This window comes from Suncus etruscus, chromosome 16, assembly GCF_024139225.1.
Source record: "Suncus etruscus isolate mSunEtr1 chromosome 16, mSunEtr1.pri.cur, whole genome shotgun sequence".
NCBI classification, from domain to species: domain Eukaryota; kingdom Metazoa; phylum Chordata; class Mammalia; order Eulipotyphla; family Soricidae; genus Suncus; species Suncus etruscus.
Genome location: NC_064863.1, coordinates 62,277,742 through 62,297,100, shown reverse-complemented (window position 1 = coordinate 62,297,100; position 19,359 = coordinate 62,277,742). Strand labels below are relative to the sequence as shown.

Sequence of the window (19,359 nt, the reverse complement as noted above, 5' to 3'; positions counted from 1 at the left end):
TTTTTTATTCTTATTTTTTTTTTCTTGGTTTTTGGGTCACACCTGGCAGTGCTTAGGGGTTACTCCTGGCTATGCTCAGAAATCACTCCTGGCAGGCTTGGGGGGACCATATGGGATGCCGGGATTCAAACCACCGACCTGCATTGCAAGACAAATGCCTTACCTTTATGCTATCTCTCCAGCCCCTATTTTTATTCTTTTGATACTGAATGTATGTATATCATACTGTAACAGGAGCTGATATTACAGGGTTGGGAACTTACCTTGTACATGACTGATTGGCCATGGCTTGATATTGACACAATATATGGCTTTCCTGAGCAATACCAAGAAGAAACCCTAATGTCATGTAGTGTAGTTCCAACTCCTACCATCAGTAATAAAGTTATATACGTTGTTACTCAAATTTATTATCTTCACAATTTGAACTTTGCGAAGTGCTAATTACCCAGTCTTAAAAACTACCTAGGCAGTAAGCATAGCCTTGTTTATTTTCTTAGGTTTTAGATAAGCACTACTTTTCTTAGCGAGGTCAGAACAGGATACTTCCCAAACAGTGCTCAGTGGGCTCAGGGGCCACTCCTGGTGATATTCTGCCAGTCAGGCTCTGTGGTTCAGACTTAGACCCTGAGAATGTGGAGTGATGCTTAGGGGTCTTCAGGTCACTTAGAGCTATAACCCTTAATTGTTGAGGACCATGATGTATCAGCATGAATTCAGATTCAAGCACTCACAAAGCTTTGCACTCCTGTCCTTTGAGCTAACTTCATGGCTACAGTAATTAGAACTTTTATGTGACCGGAAATTATTCAAGATAACAGATAGGGTCAAGGATAGTTTATATATATATATATATATATATATATATATATATATATATATATATATATATATATATATATATATATATATATATATATATTGGTTTTTGGGTCACACCCGGCGGTGCTCAGAGGTTACTCCTGGCTGTCTGCTCAGAAATAGCTCCTGGCAGGCACGGGGGACCATATGGGACACCGGGATTCGAACCAACCACCTTTGGTCCTGGATCAGCTGCTTGCAAGGCAAACGCCGCTGTGCTCTCTCTCCGGGCCCATATAGTTTCTATTTTTAATTATTTAGAAATTATTTGCCAGTCTTCAGAAGACACTTGTTTGTTTAATTGCATTTCCTACTTTAAAAGTAATAGACATTTCCTATATAGTAGTATTTAGCAGTATCAAGTGTAGACTGTTCATAATCAGTTTTATTTATCATTATGTCACTGATGGGACTGGCAAGATAGCATGGAGGTAAAGTGTTTGCCTTGAATGCAAAAGGTCGGTGGTTCAAATCCCAATATCCCATATGGTCCCCTGAGCCTGCCAGAAGTGATTTCTAAGTATAGAGTCAGGAATAATCCCTGAGCGCTGCCGGTGTGACCCCAAAACAAACAAACAAAAAAAATTATCATTATGTCACTGAGCGTTAAACTTTGATTTTATTTCTTTGGGGGGGGGGGAGACAACTGGCTAAGCTCAGGGGTTACTCCTGGTAGGTTCAGGGGACCATTTGGCATGCTGGCAATAGAACCTGGGTTGGCCACGTGCAGTGCAAATGCCTTACCTGCTGTGTTATTGCTCTGTACCCCCCCCATTTTAAAATTTATTTCTATCATGTTCTTTTTGAAAACATTTTAAAATTTTTTTTTAAAATAATTTTTTTTGTTGTTTTTGGTGCATCCGGTGACACTCAGGGGTTATTCCTGGCTTGGGGACCATATGGGACACTGGGGGATCAAACTGTGGTCCATCCTAGTCTAGCACGTGCAAGGCAGACATGTTACCACTCGCGCCACTGCTCTGGATCCTAAAATAAGTTTTTAAATTGAGATAGTTTTAAAAAAGATTGATTCTTCACCAGTACACATTTCTTTTTTTTCTTTCCTTTTTTTTTTTTTGTTTTTGTTTTTGTTTTTGGTTTTTGGGTCACACCCTGTGGCGCTCAGGAGTTACTCCTGGCTCTGTGCTCAGAAATCACTCCTGGCAAGCTCAGGGGACCATATGGGATGCAGGGAATCTAACTGGGTCTGTCCTGTGTTGGTTGTGTGCAAGGCAAACACTCTACCACTGTGCTCTAGCCCCACCAGTACACATTTTTGCCGCCAATGTCTCATTTCCATCTTGCCCCCCACTCCTGCCTGCTTCTGTGACAGACATACTTAATCTATTCTTAAAACCCCTAATGTAAACACATTAATATAAGTGATTTGACAAATATTGTTTATAAAATAATATATTTTTAGAGTAGTGACTTTATTGCTTAATTTGTTAATTGGTTAATTATATATATATATATATAATTTTTCACTGGATAAAATCTAGTGAAAAATCTTTTTTCTCAGGATTTCAAAATTAGACATGTAAGTCATTTCTAGAATATAAAATATTTAAATAAACCTCTAAAATAAGTTTTTTTTTTTTGTTTTGTTTTTTTTTTTTGTTTTTATGAGTGCGGGTTGCACACCTGTCAGTGCTTAGGGGTTATTTCTGGTACTGCATTCAGAAATCATTCCTGGCAAGCTCTGGGAATCATCTGGGATGCTGGGGATAGAGCCTGGGTTCAAACCACATGCAATGTAAACTCTTCATGCTGTCTACTATCACTCTGGCTCCTACAAAATAATTCTAAAGATAAATTTTGAGTGAAAGCTTCATTACAATCTGTTAAAACATGTTTGTAATTAATTTCTATTATATGTTTTGTTCCTTTTAATTTAAACATTGATATTTGTATCATTCATTTAGGGGAGCTCACATTGATGTACGTAACAAGAAGGGCAACACTCCATTGTGGCTAGCAGCAAATGGTGGACACCTTGATGTGGTTCAGTTACTTGTACAAGCAGGTGCAGATGTGGACGCAGCAGATAACCGCAAAATAACTCCTCTTATGGCAGCATTTAGAAAGGTAGAATAATCCATCTTGGTTTTTGCTTAGGCTAAAGACTTAGTGATTAATAAAAGTCCCATTGTAGAATTTTTTTTATTGTAAGAATTTATTCAAGAGACAAAATTGATTAACATAATGAGGTAAACTAACATAACATAATATAGTAACATAACATAACATATAATATAATTGATCTAATAATAATAATACATGTAAGTCAAAGAAAGTTTCTGATTAAAAACACAAAATTTTTTTTTCATAATGGCTTACCTATCTTTCACAGTAGTATTTTAGTACATATTACTCATTTTAGAATTTAGCAGTGATCAAACTATTAAATAATCTTAAGGCAGTATTGAAAGGTAAATACAGTATATTAGTCATGAATATTGAACTTAAAGCTATATAAACTTAAAATACTTTTAGCTTTGAGTTTCAAAATTTTAGTTATAATCATAATTCCTTATGTAAATTCAGTTAAGAGTATTATCTAGTTAAGTGTAAAGGAATGTTTCTTATGTTAAGAACTAATAAAAGCCCATTTGGACAGAAAAATTAACAAAGAGGATTGGAACACATTTTTTACGTGTGGGAGGCCCAGGTTTGATCCCTGGTGTATTGATTCTCGAGATACCAAGCTAACGTCTTAACAGTTGGCAGCAACAGTAATTCTGTATTGCCCCCATACCTCCACCTCCATTCATCTAAGTTCAGTTTTTGCTTGATTTTTACTCTAGTGCTAAGAAAAAGAAAATATTCAGCTGCTAGTATTTGAAGCTACTGGAAATGGAGTTTACTATTTTCAAAAGTAGAAGTAAAGTTTGTGAAAGCTAGTAAAACTTGTTACACTGCATATCAGAGACCTGTGTATGATTCAATTAATGATTTGATAGCTGAAACTTTGAATTTATCCTATATAAAGATTGTTCTTTACAAAATACAGTTTTATTCTGAGACCAGTGAGATTCACAAATTATATGTTTTCACAAATTTTTATGTTTATGTCTTTCAGTTGAAATTGTACGTACCTCTTTTCTCTTAAATCAATTGTGGTTTCTGTTACATTTTCTAAAGATCAGAATTAAAAGAGATAGAAGGTATGATGAAATATACTAAATATAAATGGCTGTCTCTCTAGAACAGCTTTTGTATGTATCTGGAATATTATTATGAACTGGAGAAAGTGAATGATGATCTAAATGTTTTGAGTTTTAATGGCAATATTATAACAAAGTAATCATAGTTTATTTCTAGGAAAATGTATTTTATTTTATTCATATTACCTAATTCAGTGCATACATTTAATTTTACTTGAAAGAATAAAATAAAACTGGTAATGTTATCTTAGTGCTTAGAATTGTAAAGGGTTTTTCATTTTATAGAATTCACAAGAAAAAGATTTTTCCTTCAGATATACCATTTTATTTTTAAAATACTTTTTCCCACCCCCAACACACACATACACACGTTAGAATTTTAGTTCAATTATTTTATATTTATTTAAGGTTTAGATGCAAGTATACAATATTGGCTTGCAAGAACCAATTTTCAGTGAAATACTGTCAAGCGCTGCCTTCCTTTATAATTTTGTATGGGTCTCTCACTCTGGGATCCGTTGTGAAGATCCTCAGTGAACTGGCCTGTTGGTTTAGTTCTGTAACCTAAGGATGTTGTTTGCTTTTGATCTGTGGTAGCTTTGACCTCCAGGGTCATACTTGGCTACGGTCTAGGAACAGTGATGTTTTTACTTTGTGATACTAATGTCAGTAAATTCTTAATGAGACAGATTATAGATTTACTAAGTATTGTTAGCCTATCTTCAATATAACATGGATGTCTATCTTTTAGGGTCATGTAAAGGTTGTGCGTTACTTGGTCAAAGAAGTCAATCAATTTCCATCAGATTCTGAATGTATGAGATACATAGCAACCATCACTGATAAGGTAATATACATTGAGTTCATTCTGTTATTTGAGCTAAGCACCCCATTTATTATATCCATCTTACACCATTGGGGGGAAATATGTTGATTTCATTGATCATCTGTTATATGACAGTTCACTTTTCTAGTCATTGAGAACTAAATACTACAAAAAAGTTGTTTTAATACCAAACAAAAATACACATAGTATCTATAACATTCAACATCTTTATTTTTGACATAATTTTAAGTGCTTGATGTAACAAGAAACAGGAAACTGAAAAATAGTATGGCAAGTAAGATGTTTACCGTACATGTCACTTGATCTTCATCATTCCAAAGGGTTTCACAAATACCCTGAGGAGTAATTACTGGGTGCAGAGCCCATTGAGTATTGCTTGGTGTGGCACAACCCTCCCCTCAAATAAGTAGAACAAGAAGAATAAGAATGCATGGGTTGAAGATTTGGTCTGTGGCACAGTGCTGATCAAGTTAGAATTTTATTTGAGATTTTTTTTCACTTGCCTTTATTTTGATTTGAAGTTTATGCTGATGCTTTCCAAGATTACCTGTGAGAATACCCGGTGGTCAAATCCTAAATGTCTGTTAGTTTCTCATCACTTTTGCGAGATGAGATCTACTTTTTCCCCTAGATCAGGGATCTCAAACTTGCGGCCCACGGGCCGCAAACGGCCCTCCATACAACATTTTCTGGCCCTGCCCTAGAGGAATCTTTTTGTTTTGTTTTGTTTTGTTTTGTTTTAGTTGTTTGGTCACACTCCCCAATGTTCAAGGCTTACTACTGACTTTGCCTCCTGCAGCCCACAGGTAAATTGAGTTTGAGACTCCTGCCCTAGATTATTTAACATCGCTAACAGGAGAGAGAGGGACTCCTAAGCAGTTCTCAGGAAATCTGGGTTCTACTGCTACTGACAATTACCCAAACAGTTTAAACTGTCCAATGCTAGTGCTTTAAAATACAGCACTACTGAATCCTAGCTGGTGACCACTGGGTCATCCCAATCAGTGAGTGCTCAAGGATCCATCCATGGGTTTCTGTGATTCTTTCAGGTTTTTGTGCCTTATCTATTTTCCTTACCCCTAATTCAGTGTCTTGCCTGGTTCTCTTTGACAATTAATTTTCCTAGATACCTGCAGATTTTTGAAGGAAAGAAGAGAAAATGTGTTCTTTTAACAACATATGATAAAAAGTGACCTGAGAATAAATTTATCAATAAAAGTATTTGCCTGCTCTTATACATGTAAATTTTTGATTGTGGAGCTTACGTTTTTGGGAAAAGTTTTGCCTTAAATTTATTTTGACCCGATACACAATGGAATATTATGCAGCTGTCAGGAGAGATGAAGTCATGAAATTTTCCTATATATGGATGTACATAGAATCTATTATGCTGAGTGAAATAAGTCAGAGGGAGAGAGAAAGACACAGAGTAGTCTCACTCATCTATGGGTTTTAAGAAAAATAAAAGACATTTTTGCAATAATTTTCAGAGACAAAAGAGAGAAGGGCTGAAAGTTCCAGCTCACTTCATGAAGCTCACCACAAAGGGTGATGAGTATAGTTAGAAACAACTATCCTAACAATGAGAATATATGCGGAAAATAGAAAGCCTGTCTAGAGTACAGGCGGCGGTGTGGTGGGGAGGAGGGAGGTTTGGAACATTGGTGATGGGAATGTTGTACTGGTGAAGGGGGTGTTCTTTACATGACTAAAGCCCAACCATAATCATGTTTGTAATCAAGGTGTTCAAATAAAGATATTAAAAAAATGTATTTTTGACATTTTATTTCCTTTTAAACTCATAAATAAGATGACATGTTTTTGAAACTATTTTTGTATGATTTTTTTTATCAAATTATCAGTAGTAATTTTAATTTCAAAGTATTAAATTATCATTTTGGCTAATTTTTATCTTTGTTAATTTATTATTTATTTTTATTAATTGTGGGGTCATACCCACCATTGTTAGGAGTCCATGGAGAGCTATAGCTCCAGCTTTTTTGTGTTTTAAAATTTGACATTATAAAGACATTTTTATCCTTTTTTTGGGGGGGGGGGACCCACACCCGGTGACGCTCAGGGGTTGCTACTGGCTCTGTGCTCAGAAATCACTCCTGGCTTGGGGACCATATGAGATGCTGAGGAATCGAACCATGATCACACATGGTCAGTCGTGTGAAAGGCAAACTCCCTACTGCTGCACCACTGCTCCAGCCCTATTTTTATCCTTTCCTACTATGTCACATATCCTTATTATGTCATCTAGGTGCCTTTTAATTCAGATTCTAATATTTTAATTAAATGTGATTTATCTTAACTTTTCTTTTTAGGAAATGTTGAAGAAATGTCATCTTTGTATGGAATCAATAGTACAAGCCAAAGATAGACAGGCAGCTGAAGCAAACAAAAATGCCAGCATTTTATTAGAGGAGTTAGACTTGGAAAAGGTAAAGATAACCTATGAAAACTGCTCACTCTTTTGCTTGCTTTTCTTCCCCTTCATTTTTTACTGATACATATTTATTGCTTTGGCTTTCTTATAGAATTTGACTCAAATAAATAATTATCACTATTTTAAATATTAAGAGAATTTTCTATAATTAAAATAAGATTTATAGGTATCACAGTGATAAAGTCATATTATTGTAGTCTTAGTGAAAATATTACAGCATATTACAGATCAAAACACCGAATCTGTGGGAAGTTAAGTAATTTATGTTAGGATTAAAATATCCATTTTTCTATTGTAAATTCCCTAGTTTCACCCTCTCTTCTTTTAATTGAACATAGCCTACTTTATAAATTATCCTTTGTAGGGAATTAGGAAGGGACTTCGAAGGCCTATATAGATGCCTATCCTGATAGAACTATAAATTTAATACCTACAACTCTTGTGGTATCCAGAGTCCTGCTTAATTTTGTTTGTCCCTCTTCACCCAATCATCTTTTTTGTATTACTATAATTTAAAATGTTAGATCTTTGAATTGATATATTTTCCTGTTTTTTAATTTTTATAGTTCTGAATAGCTAAGATAGACCATTTTTATAATTTTGGTATTTACACACTAAATAGGAATTTACTGCATATGTGTAAATTGCTTTAGGAATTAGACTATCAAGAGTTCTGTTCTCAGCCTCAATGTTTTGTTTTTAATTAAATTAATATATTCAGTTTAAACTAAAATCTATAAAGGTTAAACTAAAGAAAAACATACCATGATAGTAAGGCAACATGATCTGCCTATCCCCACTACTTACCTGGTCTCATTGATTTTTGCTTTTAATGTTTTATTTAGTCACTTGGATCTTTCCATTTTTTCTTCCTACTGTGCCTTGAAAGCCTCTTTAACACTTCATACTTTAATCTCATTTTTCTTTCTTTTTTTGGGGGGGGGGTTCCCCACACCCGGCGATGCTCAGGGGTTACTCCTGGCTGTCTGCTCAGAAATAGCGGGACACCGGGATTCGAACCAACCACCTTTGGTCCTGGATCGGCTGCTTGCAAAGCAAACGCTGCTGTGCTATTTCTCCGGGCCCTAATCTCATTTTTCATACTTCTTACTCTTGTTTCCTATTCTACTGTCACCTTTCCGCATTCTAAATACTGTATTTTATTCAGTTTAATGGTTCTTTTCGGCCACTAGAATGTATGCACTATAAGTTGTTATCTGGTATCTTTCAGATAAATAGTGATTGAATAAATTTTTACCAGGTAAACTCCTGGAGAACAGTTTAACTTTTACTTAAAAAATATATTTAAACATATTACTTACAGTATTAGCTTTTCCTCTCAGTAAATGATAGATTTGTTCACTGATAGAGATTTAAATTTACATTAAAATTTTATATGACAAGCTTTTACACATTGTGTTACCACAAATAATGTTGCAAGAAATATTTTTATATACATTTATATTTTGGTGCTATTTTTTAAGAGTAAATGTCTTCACTTGGGTCTATCTGTTTTATAAGACTTCCAGAATATTTTTGTATTGTTATCATCACTATGTACATTTTTTGATTCAATGCTTCGAAGATCATGAAATATGAAAAATCAAAGGCATTTCATGTCAGGCATTTTCTTACATAATAAAGCTCAGGTTTTATTAATATGTATACCTATTAGGATCCTTTATACTTATTGGACATTTATTCACTGATCATATATTATGTTGATGGTGGATTGTCAATTGTAGAAGTGTAGTCGTCTAATTGGTTTCTCTTGGAATTGATTGCTTGTTAATTTAGAATGTCAACAACTAGATTATGTTCTTGTCAGCTAGTATCTTTAATAGATATTGTTGGTGTATTTTTACATAGGTTTGATTATTTTCCTCATTTCTTTCACCACCTTTTTCTTCCTTTTTTTTTTTTTTGTATTTTTGTTTGTTGTATTTAGCTAAGAGTTTATGTTTTGTCTTATTTTGTTTGGCCACATGTGTCTGTGCAGAGAGACAACTCCTGGTTCTGTACTCAGGAATTACTCTTTGTAGGCTTGGGGAACCTGTGGGATGCTGGATCTCGAACTCAGGTGGCATTGTACAGGCAAAAGCACTATGCCATGCTATTGCTCCAGTCCATCCTCAGCTTTTTCTTTACAAAGTTTAATAGCCTTTAGGGAGCTGTATAGTTTGTATTACAGAAATATGTCTAGTATATATTTTAGGTACTAGTTTTGGTGCTTTGGAGTTATGTGATAGAGATAATAGTACTTAAGTTTTGTACATGCAGAGTACTTAATCTATCACTTTGGCCTTATCTGTGGTTCCCTAATATGTATTTTCACATCACCTGAAGCTGTTAATGCCTATCCAACCTTAATTTTACATATTTGTTCGATTTTTACCACCTCTTCAGTTTTTCATTCTGTAAAATTTTCATCAAGCATTCCTGACAAACTATTCCTACCAATAGGTTAGATGATTTAAATTATTTCTATTCAGGATAATGGATATGGCTCAATGGATAGAGCATTTACAATGCATCTGCTAGGTGCTAGGTTTCATCCTGGCACAGTGCTCATCCCATCCCCCACCCCCACAACAACACACACCCAGTCATATGGGTATAATACCCTGTTTACCCTGACACCCTATTCAGTTCAGTATTCTCTCACTTGTATTCTGCCATTCTGTGTCCAGAAAAACAAACCTACTAAAACCAAATTTTTGGTAATCAAAAAATTTACTTTAAATTTGAAACAGTGTGCCAGAGCAATAGTAGAGCAGGTAAGGCAGTTTACCTTGCACACCACTGATCCAGGTTTATTCCCTAGCACCCCTTATGTTTCCTCGATCACTGCCAGGAGAAATTCCTGAGTGCAGAGCCGGGAGTTAACACTGGGATTATATACTGCATAATTACATTTTGTTGGTTTTTTACTAATGAAATTTAATTTGAGACCCCCTTTTAGCTTGTTTGTTTTTAGACCTCATCTAATGATGTTTAGAAGGTTCCTGGCTCTGCATATAGGGTGCCAGTTGGCCTTGAGAATCCTTTTGCTCAACAAATTTTTGTGAGATCCTGGATAACTAGGATAATTATAGAAAGTTAAAGTAGTTATAAAAAGGAAACATTTATTGATAATAAATTTTTGAGGGCTGGGAAACGGATTGAAGGCTAATGTGTATTTTTTAGACCCATGTTAGATTCCCAAATACCACATGATTCTCAGAGCATTTCACATAGGATATTTATGAGCATTGTTTGATGCTCATCCTCTGACCTCAAAAATTTCTCCCCAGGACCTTACTTTTTAAAAGCTAGGATCTAGACCACTGTTCATCACTTCCAATATATTCTCTCCTTGATTATTTATGTATCACTATGCATCCTGCATCAGTAAGAAAGTTGAAGCATTAGAAGGAAACTGATAAAAGAATTTTCCACCTACTTCACCACTTTTAGTGCTCATTTTTCCTGCCAATTACTACACATTTTTTTTATCAAGTCTGTTCATTTGTGAATTATGTCCTAAGAGGTTTCTCCTGTTGAAAATATTACAGTAATTGCCCTATATCATGATCTTACTATCATATAAGCCTCTCTAATATTTCAATGTTTTATTTCATCTGCCTCCCTCAATATTTAGGTAAAAGTTTATTTTCTTGCTTCCCTTTGTAAAAACACTCCTTTAGTTTCGTCTCTTTGGGGGGAGAGTGGATATGTTTTGAACTACACCAGGCACTTCTCAGAGATCACGCCCTTTTATAGTACTGGTAACAAGATGGGGTTAGCTGTATGCAAGACAAGCACTTAAGCTTTCTGTACTATGTCTTTAACCCTATTCTAATTATCAGTAGTATTTTGAGTTTGGAGTCACACCCAAAGTTCTTAGGGCTTACTCCTGATTCTTGTCAGGGATTATTCCAGGTGGTGCTCATGGGACCATATGTTTTTTTTTTTATCTAACCCCGGTGGACAGCATGCATAGCAAGTGCCTCACACACAAACTCTTAACTGTATTTCAGATTTTGGGGAAGGAGGGCAAATTCAGTTATGATCAGGAGTTATTCCCGGCTGTACATTTAGGATCATTCCCGACAGGCTCAGGGGACCAAGTGGAACACCAGAGATTTAACTTGGGTTACTGCATGCAAGACAAATGCTTTCCTCAACTATATTATCTTTCTGAACCCTTCTTTCTAATTCTTATTTTCCTCTAATCTTTACCTCTATCACAATATGCTTTTATGGTTTCCAGTGACTTCATATAGCAAAAATTGAATAATGACTATATTTCACTGCCTACTTGTAATTTTATGCTAATAAAGTGATGGCAAAAAAATGGGCTGTGATTCCCTTTATGAAGATTTTAAAAATTGTGTCAGTATTTACTGGAAAAAAAGATAGTGTGAAAATTATGTGGTGGCAACACTTGTGATGAAAATACATTATTCTTTATTCTTTCTAAGTCTAATTCTTACCTAATCTTTGTCACTTGACCTACATTACACTACTCTTGCTTTTTTTTTTATTCAGATTGTTCCTTCTGAGTCTCCTTTGACAATTTCTCGTCTTAGTGAGTGAGCCTCTTGACTTACTGTTTTATCAGTAGCCATCTCTTCCTGATTCTTTTTTTTTAAATAATTTTATTGTGACCAAAGTGAATTATGAATCTTTTACAATAATATTTAAGGTACATAGTGACAATGAATCAGGGGCATTCCACCACCAGTGTTGTCCACCCTCTACCCCTGTTACCAGCATGCATCTCATATCTCCTTCCTTTGCCCCTGGACTGCTAGTATAACTGATCTACTCTGTGTATTGCTTGTTGTAGATTGGGTATCAATTCTGTTGTCATTGACTTTAGGTTTGGTGTTTAAGTTTTATCATTTTTTCTTTCTACTCAATGTTCATATTACTGATTGGCCTTGGTACCATTCATCCCCTTCCCCCCTCAATTTATGAGGCAGAACAAAATAATTCAAAGTATGTGGTTCTGTTTGAAAAAATAAAAAGAGGGTCAGGTGCAGTGGTTCGGAGCTGTAAGGTGTCTGTCTTGCTGGCGCTAGCCTGGGATGGATTGTGATTTGATCCCCTAAGCCAGGAGTGATTTCTAAGCGCACAGCCAGGAGTAATCCATGAGCTTCACTGGGTGTGGCCAAAAAAATCATAAAGAAAAAAATACCAAAACAATGGGAGGAATCCATTTAGAGGTTATAAATATCAATTTAAAAGAAGAAAGGGGAAAAAGAAGAGAAACATAACAAAAACAAAACCAGGAACAAGGAAGGAAGGAAGGAAGGAAGGAGGGAGGGAGGGAGGGAGGGAGGGAGGGAGGGAGGGAGGAAGGAAGGAAAGAAGGAAAGAAGGAAAGAAAAGGAGAGCTGGTATGGCAAGGTTTTGTACTACTACTTCCTCCTTCTCCTTCCTCCTTCTTCCTTCTTCCTTCTTCTTCTTCTTCTTCTTTTTTTTTTTTTTTTTTTTTTTTGCATAGGCACAGTAAGTATTGGGGAAATTATAAAGGAAATTCCCTTGGCCTAAGAGATACAGAGTTTCTTCGCCTTTGAGGCATACTGTCATGGGTACAAGTACAGGCCCCATACATGCTCATTTTCACACCCCAAGGTCTTTTTATTGTGCCAGAAAACTTTCCGCTCAGTTGTGGCTGATAAAATCATGCCTCTGTAACTAGAGATCTTGGTATTTGCACAAGTCACAGGACGAAGTGAAGGATAGAGTCTTTATGGTTCTAGAAGTTCTGTTCCATCATTGTTGTGTTAATCAGTCTTCTGTATTTATTGGTCTTGGTTTTTGCACAGATCCTGGGACTAAGCCTAGATTAGTCATTTATTATGGTTCTAGAAGTTCTGCCCAGTCGCAGTTGTCAAAGTCAGACCTCTGGATTTAGAGATCTTGGTTATTGTACAAATCATAGGCCGAAGCCTAGGGTAGAGTCTTTCTTATTGGTGCTAGGATAAGTTCTGCCCAGTCATGGCTGTCATAGTCAGTCTTCTTTAGTAAGCAATCTTGATTTTTGCACAGATCAAAGGAAAACGTGTCTTCTTATTTCATTATACCATTAGGTGATGAGATAGGACAACCTGCTCTTAGATCAAGTTGTTGCCATTTCCTCATCAGGATGTCATATCAAAACTGGCGCAGGTTGGTGCCAGAGCAGTATTGGGAATTTCCCAGGGGGAGTTTGGTTCCTGGTTCTGTTGCAGGGAACTGTGTCAGTTCTATGTCTGGGTTTGGGATTGGACGGTTGCTGTCTGATCACATGGAGTTTAAGTTGGGTCCACGTGACACATGTTCAGTGGGGGAAGCAACCTGTATTATAAGATGTATGGCTTTTTATCCTTAGTAGATAAGAGCTTGTTTCTATACATAAAATTTCCCCTTGTTAAATATGCCTTTGCAAAAAGAAATAGTGCCATATTATATTTCTGGTGCATTTGGGCTTAAGAATGACAGTCTAGGGGCCCTAGAGACAGCATGGAGGTAAGGTGTTTGTGTTGCATGCGGAAGGATGGTGGTTCGAATCCCAGCATACCATATGGTCCCCCAAGCCTGCCAGGGGCGTTTTCTGAGTGTAGAGCCAGGAGTAACCCCTGAACACTGCTGTGTGTGACCCAAAAGCCAAAAAAAAAAAAAAAAAGACAGGCTATACAATCTCCGTGCCCTCGTTTTGTCCTGAAGTTTTATCCCAGGCTAGATTTTTTTCTTGTAGGTTTTCATACCAAGCAGAACCTAAACAGGTGAAATTAAAAAAAAAAAAAATATATATATATATAATATAAGAAATAAATAAAAATAAATTTTAAAAAAGCGATATAATAGGCTACCTTATGTTTGGGAATAACATTAAACATATAAAGGAAACATATCTTCCCTATTAAGTCTTTTGAGATATTCTTGTCCTCCTTATTTTTTTTTTTTTTTTTTTTTTTTTAATTTTTTTTTTATTTAAACACCTTGATTACATACATGATTGTGTTTGGGTTTCAGTCATAAAAGGAACACCACCCATCACCAGTGCAACATTCCCATCACCCAAGTCCCAAATCACCCTCCTCCCCACCCAACCCCCGCCTGTACCCTAAACAGGCTCTACATTTCCCTCATACATTCTCAATATTAGGACAGTTCAAAATGTAGTTATTTCTCTAACTAAACTCATCACTCTTTGTGGTGAGCTTCCTGAGGTGAGCTGGAACTTCCAGCTCTTTTCTCTTTTGTGTCTGAAAATTATTATTACAAGGGTGTCTTTCATTTTTCTTAAAACCCATAGATGAGTGAGACCATTCTGCGTTTTTCTCTCTCTCTCTGACTTATTTCACTCAGCATAATAGATTCCATGTACATCCATGTATAGGAAAATTTCATGACTTCATCTCTCCTGATAGCTGCATAATATTCCATTGTGTATATGTACCACAGTTTCTTTAGCCATTCATCTGTTGAAGGGCATCTTGGTTGTTTCCAGAGTCTTGCTATGGTAAATAGAGCTGCAATGAATATAGGTGTAAGGAAGGGGTTTTTGTATTGTATTTTTGTGTTCCTAGGGTATATTCCTAGGAGTGGTATAGCTGGATCGTATGGGAGCTCGATTTCCAGTTTTTGGAGGAATCTCCATATCGCTTTCCATAAAGGTTGAACTAGACAGCATTCCCACCAGCAGTGGATAAGAGTTCCTTTCTCTCCACATCCCCGCCAACACTGTTTATTCTCATTCTTTGTGATGTGTGCCATTCTCTGGGGTGTGAGGTGGTATCTCATCGTTGTTTTGATTTGCATCTCCCTGATGATTAGTGATGTGGAACATTTTTTCATGTGTCTTTTGGCCATGCGTATTTCTTCTTTGTCAAAGTGTCTGTTCATTTCTTCTCCCCATTTTTTGATGGGGTTAGATGTTTTTTTCTTGTAAAGTTCTGTCAGTGCCTTGTATATTTTGGAGATTAGCCCCTTATCTGATGGGTATTGGGTGAATAGTTTCTCCCACTCAGTGGGTGGCTCTTGTATCCTGGGCACTATTTCCTTTGAGGTGCAGAAGCTTCTCAGCTTAATATATTCCCATCTGTTAATCTCTGCTTTCACTTGCTTGGAGAGTGCAGTTTCCTCCTTGAAGATGCCTGTAATGTCCTGTAGTGTTTTGCCTATGTGCTGTTCTATATATCTTATGGTTTTGGGGCTGATATCGAGGTCTTTAATCCATTTGGATTTTACCTTTGTACATGATGTTAGCTGGGGGTCTAAGTTTAATTTTTTGCAAGTGGCTATCCAATTGTGCCAACACCACTTGTTGAAGAGGCTTTCCCTGCTCCATTTAGGATTTCCTGCTCCTTTATCAAAAATTAGATGGTTGTATCTCTGGGGAACATTTTCTGAGTATTCAAGCCTATTCCACTGATCTGAGGACCTATCCTTATTCCAATACCATGCTGTTTTGATAACTGTTGCTTTGTAGTACAGTTTAAAGTTGGGAAAAGTAATTCCTCCCATATTCTTTTTCCCAATGATTGCTTTAGCTATTCGAGGGTGTTTATTGTTCCAAATGAATTTCAAAAGTGTCTGATCCACTTCTTTGAAGAATGTCATGGGTATCTTTAGAGGGATGGCATTAAATCTGTATAATGCCTTGGGGAGTATTGACATTTTGATGATGTTAATCCTGCCAATCCATGAGCAGGGTATGTGTTTCCATTTCCGTGTGTCCTCTCTTATTTCTTGGAGCAGAGTTTTATAGTTTTCTTTGTATAGGTCCTTCACATATTTAGTCAAGTTGATTCCAAGATATTTGAGTTTGTGTGGTACTATTGTGAATGGGGTTGTTTTCTTAATGTCCATTTCTTCTTTATTACTGTTGGTGTATAGAAAGGCCATTGATTTTTGTGTGTTAATTTTGTAGCCTGCCACCTTGCTATATGAGTCTATTGTTTCTAGAAGCTTTTTGATAGAGTCTTTAGGGTTTTCTAAGTAGAGTATCATGTCATCTGCAAACAGTGAGAGCTTGACTTTTTCCTTTCCTATCTGGATTCCCTTGATATCCTTTTCTTGCCTAATCGCTATAGCAAGTACTTCCAGTGCTATGTTGAATAGGAGTGGTGAGAGAGGACAGCCTTGTCTTGTGCCAGAATTTAGAGGGAAGGCTTTCAGTTTTTCTCCATTGAGGATAATATTTGCCACTGGCTTGTGGTAGATGGCCTTCACTATATTGAGAAAGGTTCCCTCCATTCCCATCTTGCTGAGAGTTTTGATCAAGAATGGGTGTTGGACCTTATCAAATGCTTTCTCTGCATCTATTGATATGATCATGTGGTTTTTATTTTTCTTGTTATTGATGTTGTGTATTATGTTGATAGATTTACGGATGTTAAACCAGCCTTGCATTCCTGGGATGAAACCTACTTGATCGTAGTGGATGATCTTCTTAATGAGGCATTGAATCCTATTTGCCAGGATTTTGTTGAGGATCTTTGCATCTGCATTCATCAGTGATATTGGTCTGTAATTTTCTTTTTTGGTAGCGTCTCTGTCTGGTTTAGGTATCAAGGTGATGTTGGCTTCATAAAAGCTATTTGGAAGTGTTTCTGTTTGTTCAATTTCATGAAAGAGTCTTGCCAAGATTGGCAGTAGTTCCTCTTGGAAAGTTTGATAGAATTCATTAGTGAATCCATCTGGACCTGGGCTTTTGTTTTTCGGCAGACATTTGATTACTGTTTTAATTTCATCAATGGTGATGGGGGTGTTTAGATATGCTACATCCTCTTCCTTCAACCGTGGAAGATTATAAGAGTCCAAGAATTTATCCATTTCTTCCAGGTTCTCATTTTTAGTGGCGTAGAGTTTTTCAAAGTAGTTTCTGATTACCCTTTGAATCTCTGTCATATCAGTAGTGATCTCTCCTTTTTCATTCCTGATACGAGTTATCAAGTTTCTCTCTCTCTCTTTCTTTGTTAGGTTTGCCAGTGGTCTATCAATCTTGTTTATTTTTTCAAAGAACCAACTTCTGCTTTCGTTGATCTTTCGGATTGTTTTTTGAGTTTCCACTTCGTTGATTTCTGCTCTCAGCTTTGTTATTTCCTTCTGTCTTCCTGTTCTTGGGTCCTTTTGTTGAGCACTTTCTAGTTCTATTAGCTGTGTCATTAAGCTACTCAGGTAAGCTCCTTCTTCCTTCCTGATGTGTGCTTGCAAAGCTATAAATTTTCCTCTCAGTACTGCTTTTGCTGTGTCCCATAAGTTCTGAGAGTTTGTGTCTTTATTGTCATTTGTTTCCAGGAACCTTTTTATTTCCTCCTTGATTTCATCTCGGACCCACTGGTTATTGAGCATGAGGCTGTTTAACTTCCAGGTGTTAAAGTGTTTCTTCTGAGTCCCTTTGGAGTTCACAAATAATTTCAGAGCCTTGTGGTCAGCGAAGGTAGTCTGCAAAATTTCTATCCTCTTGATCTTATGGAGGTATGTTTTATGTGCCAGCATGTAGTCTATCCTGGAGAATGTCCCATGTACATTGGAGAAGAATGTGTATCCAGGTTTCTGGGGATGGAGTGTCCTATATATATCCACTAGGCCTCTTTCTTCCATTTCTCTCCTCAGGTCTAGTATATTCTTGTTGGGTTTCAGTCTGGTTGACCTGTCCAGTGTTGACAAAGCCGTGTTTAGGTCCCCCACAATTATTGTGTTGTTGTTGATATTATTTTTCAGATTTGTCAGCAGTTGTATTAAATATTTTGCTGGCCCCTCATTCGGTGCATATATGTTTAGGAGAGTGAATTCTTCCTGCTCTACGTACCCCTTGATTAATATAAAATGTCCGTCTTTGTCCCTTACAACCTTCCTGAGTATAAAGTTTGCATTATCTGATATTAGTATGGCCACTCCAGCTTTTTTATGGGTGTTGTTTGCTTGGATAACTTTTCTCCAGCCTTTTATTTTGAGTCTATGTTTGTTCTGACTATTCAGGTGCGTTTCTTGTAGGCAACAGAAGGTTGGATTGAGTTTTTTGATCCATTTAGCCACTCTGTGTCTCTTAACTGGTGCATTTAGTCCATTGACGTTGAGAGAAAGAATTGTCCTGGGATTTAACGCCATCTTTATTTCAAAATTTGGTGTGTCTTTTGGGTAGTCTTGTCTTAGATTAGGTCTTTCAGTTTTTCTCTTAAGACTGGTTTTGTGTCTGTGAAGTTTCTGAGCTGTTTTTTGTCTGTGAAACCATGTATTCTTCCATCAAACCGGAAAGTGAGTTTTGCTGGGTATAGTATTCTGGGTGAAGCATTCATTTCATTCAGTCTTGTCACAATATCCCACCACTGCTTTCTGGCATTGAGCGTTTCTGGTGACAGGTCTGCTGTAAATCTCAGGGAAGCTTGCTTGAACATGATTTCCCCTTTTGATCTTGCTGTTTTCAGAATTCTGTCTCTATCTGTGGGATTTGTCATTGTGACTAGGATGTGTCTTGGGGTGGTTTTTCTGGGGTCTCTTTTGGTTGGTACTCTTCGGGCATGCAGGATTTGATCACATATATTCTTTAGCTCTGGAAGTTTCTCTTTAATGATGTTCTTGACCATTGATTCTTCCTGGAAATTTTCTTCCTGGGTCTCTGGGACTCCAATGATTCTTAAGTTGTTTCTGTTGATCTTATCATAGACTTCTATTTTCGTCTGTTCCCATTCTTTGACTAATTTTTCCATTGTCTGCTCATTTGCTTTAAGTTTTTTGTCCAATCTCTCCTGCTGTATGGAATTGTTATGTATCTCATCTTCCACAGCACCAAGTCTATTCTCAGCTTCTGATACCCTGTCCCAGAGCTTATCCATTTTGTCATTCACTTCGTTTACTGAGTTTTTCAGGCCTGTTAGTTGACATGTTATTTCAGTTTGGAGTTTTGTCATTTCTGCCTTCATATTTTCTTGGTTCTTATTAGTGTTCTGTTCAACTCGATCCATGGTTTCTTGGAGTCTGTTGAGCACCTTCCATATTGCTAGTCTAAAGTCCTTATCTGAGAGGTTGATTAGTTGTTCAGTCATTATCTGGTC

General features: G+C 36.6%; 1 protein-coding gene across 3 annotated transcripts in view; it reads left to right on the top strand.

The window, feature by feature from the left end:
• ANKRD17 (ankyrin repeat domain 17) overlaps positions 1–19,359 on the top strand; it is a 115,805-nt gene that overhangs the window by 52,734 nt on the left and 43,712 nt on the right. For all 3 annotated transcript variants that reach the window (XM_049789907.1, XM_049789906.1, XM_049789905.1), the window contains 3 exons: positions 2,787–2,949; positions 4,780–4,875; positions 7,206–7,322. In XM_049789907.1, coding sequence (XP_049645864.1) covers positions 2,787–2,949; positions 4,780–4,875; positions 7,206–7,322 — 376 coding nt within the window. The remainder of the gene's footprint in view (positions 1–2,786; positions 2,950–4,779; positions 4,876–7,205; positions 7,323–19,359) is intronic.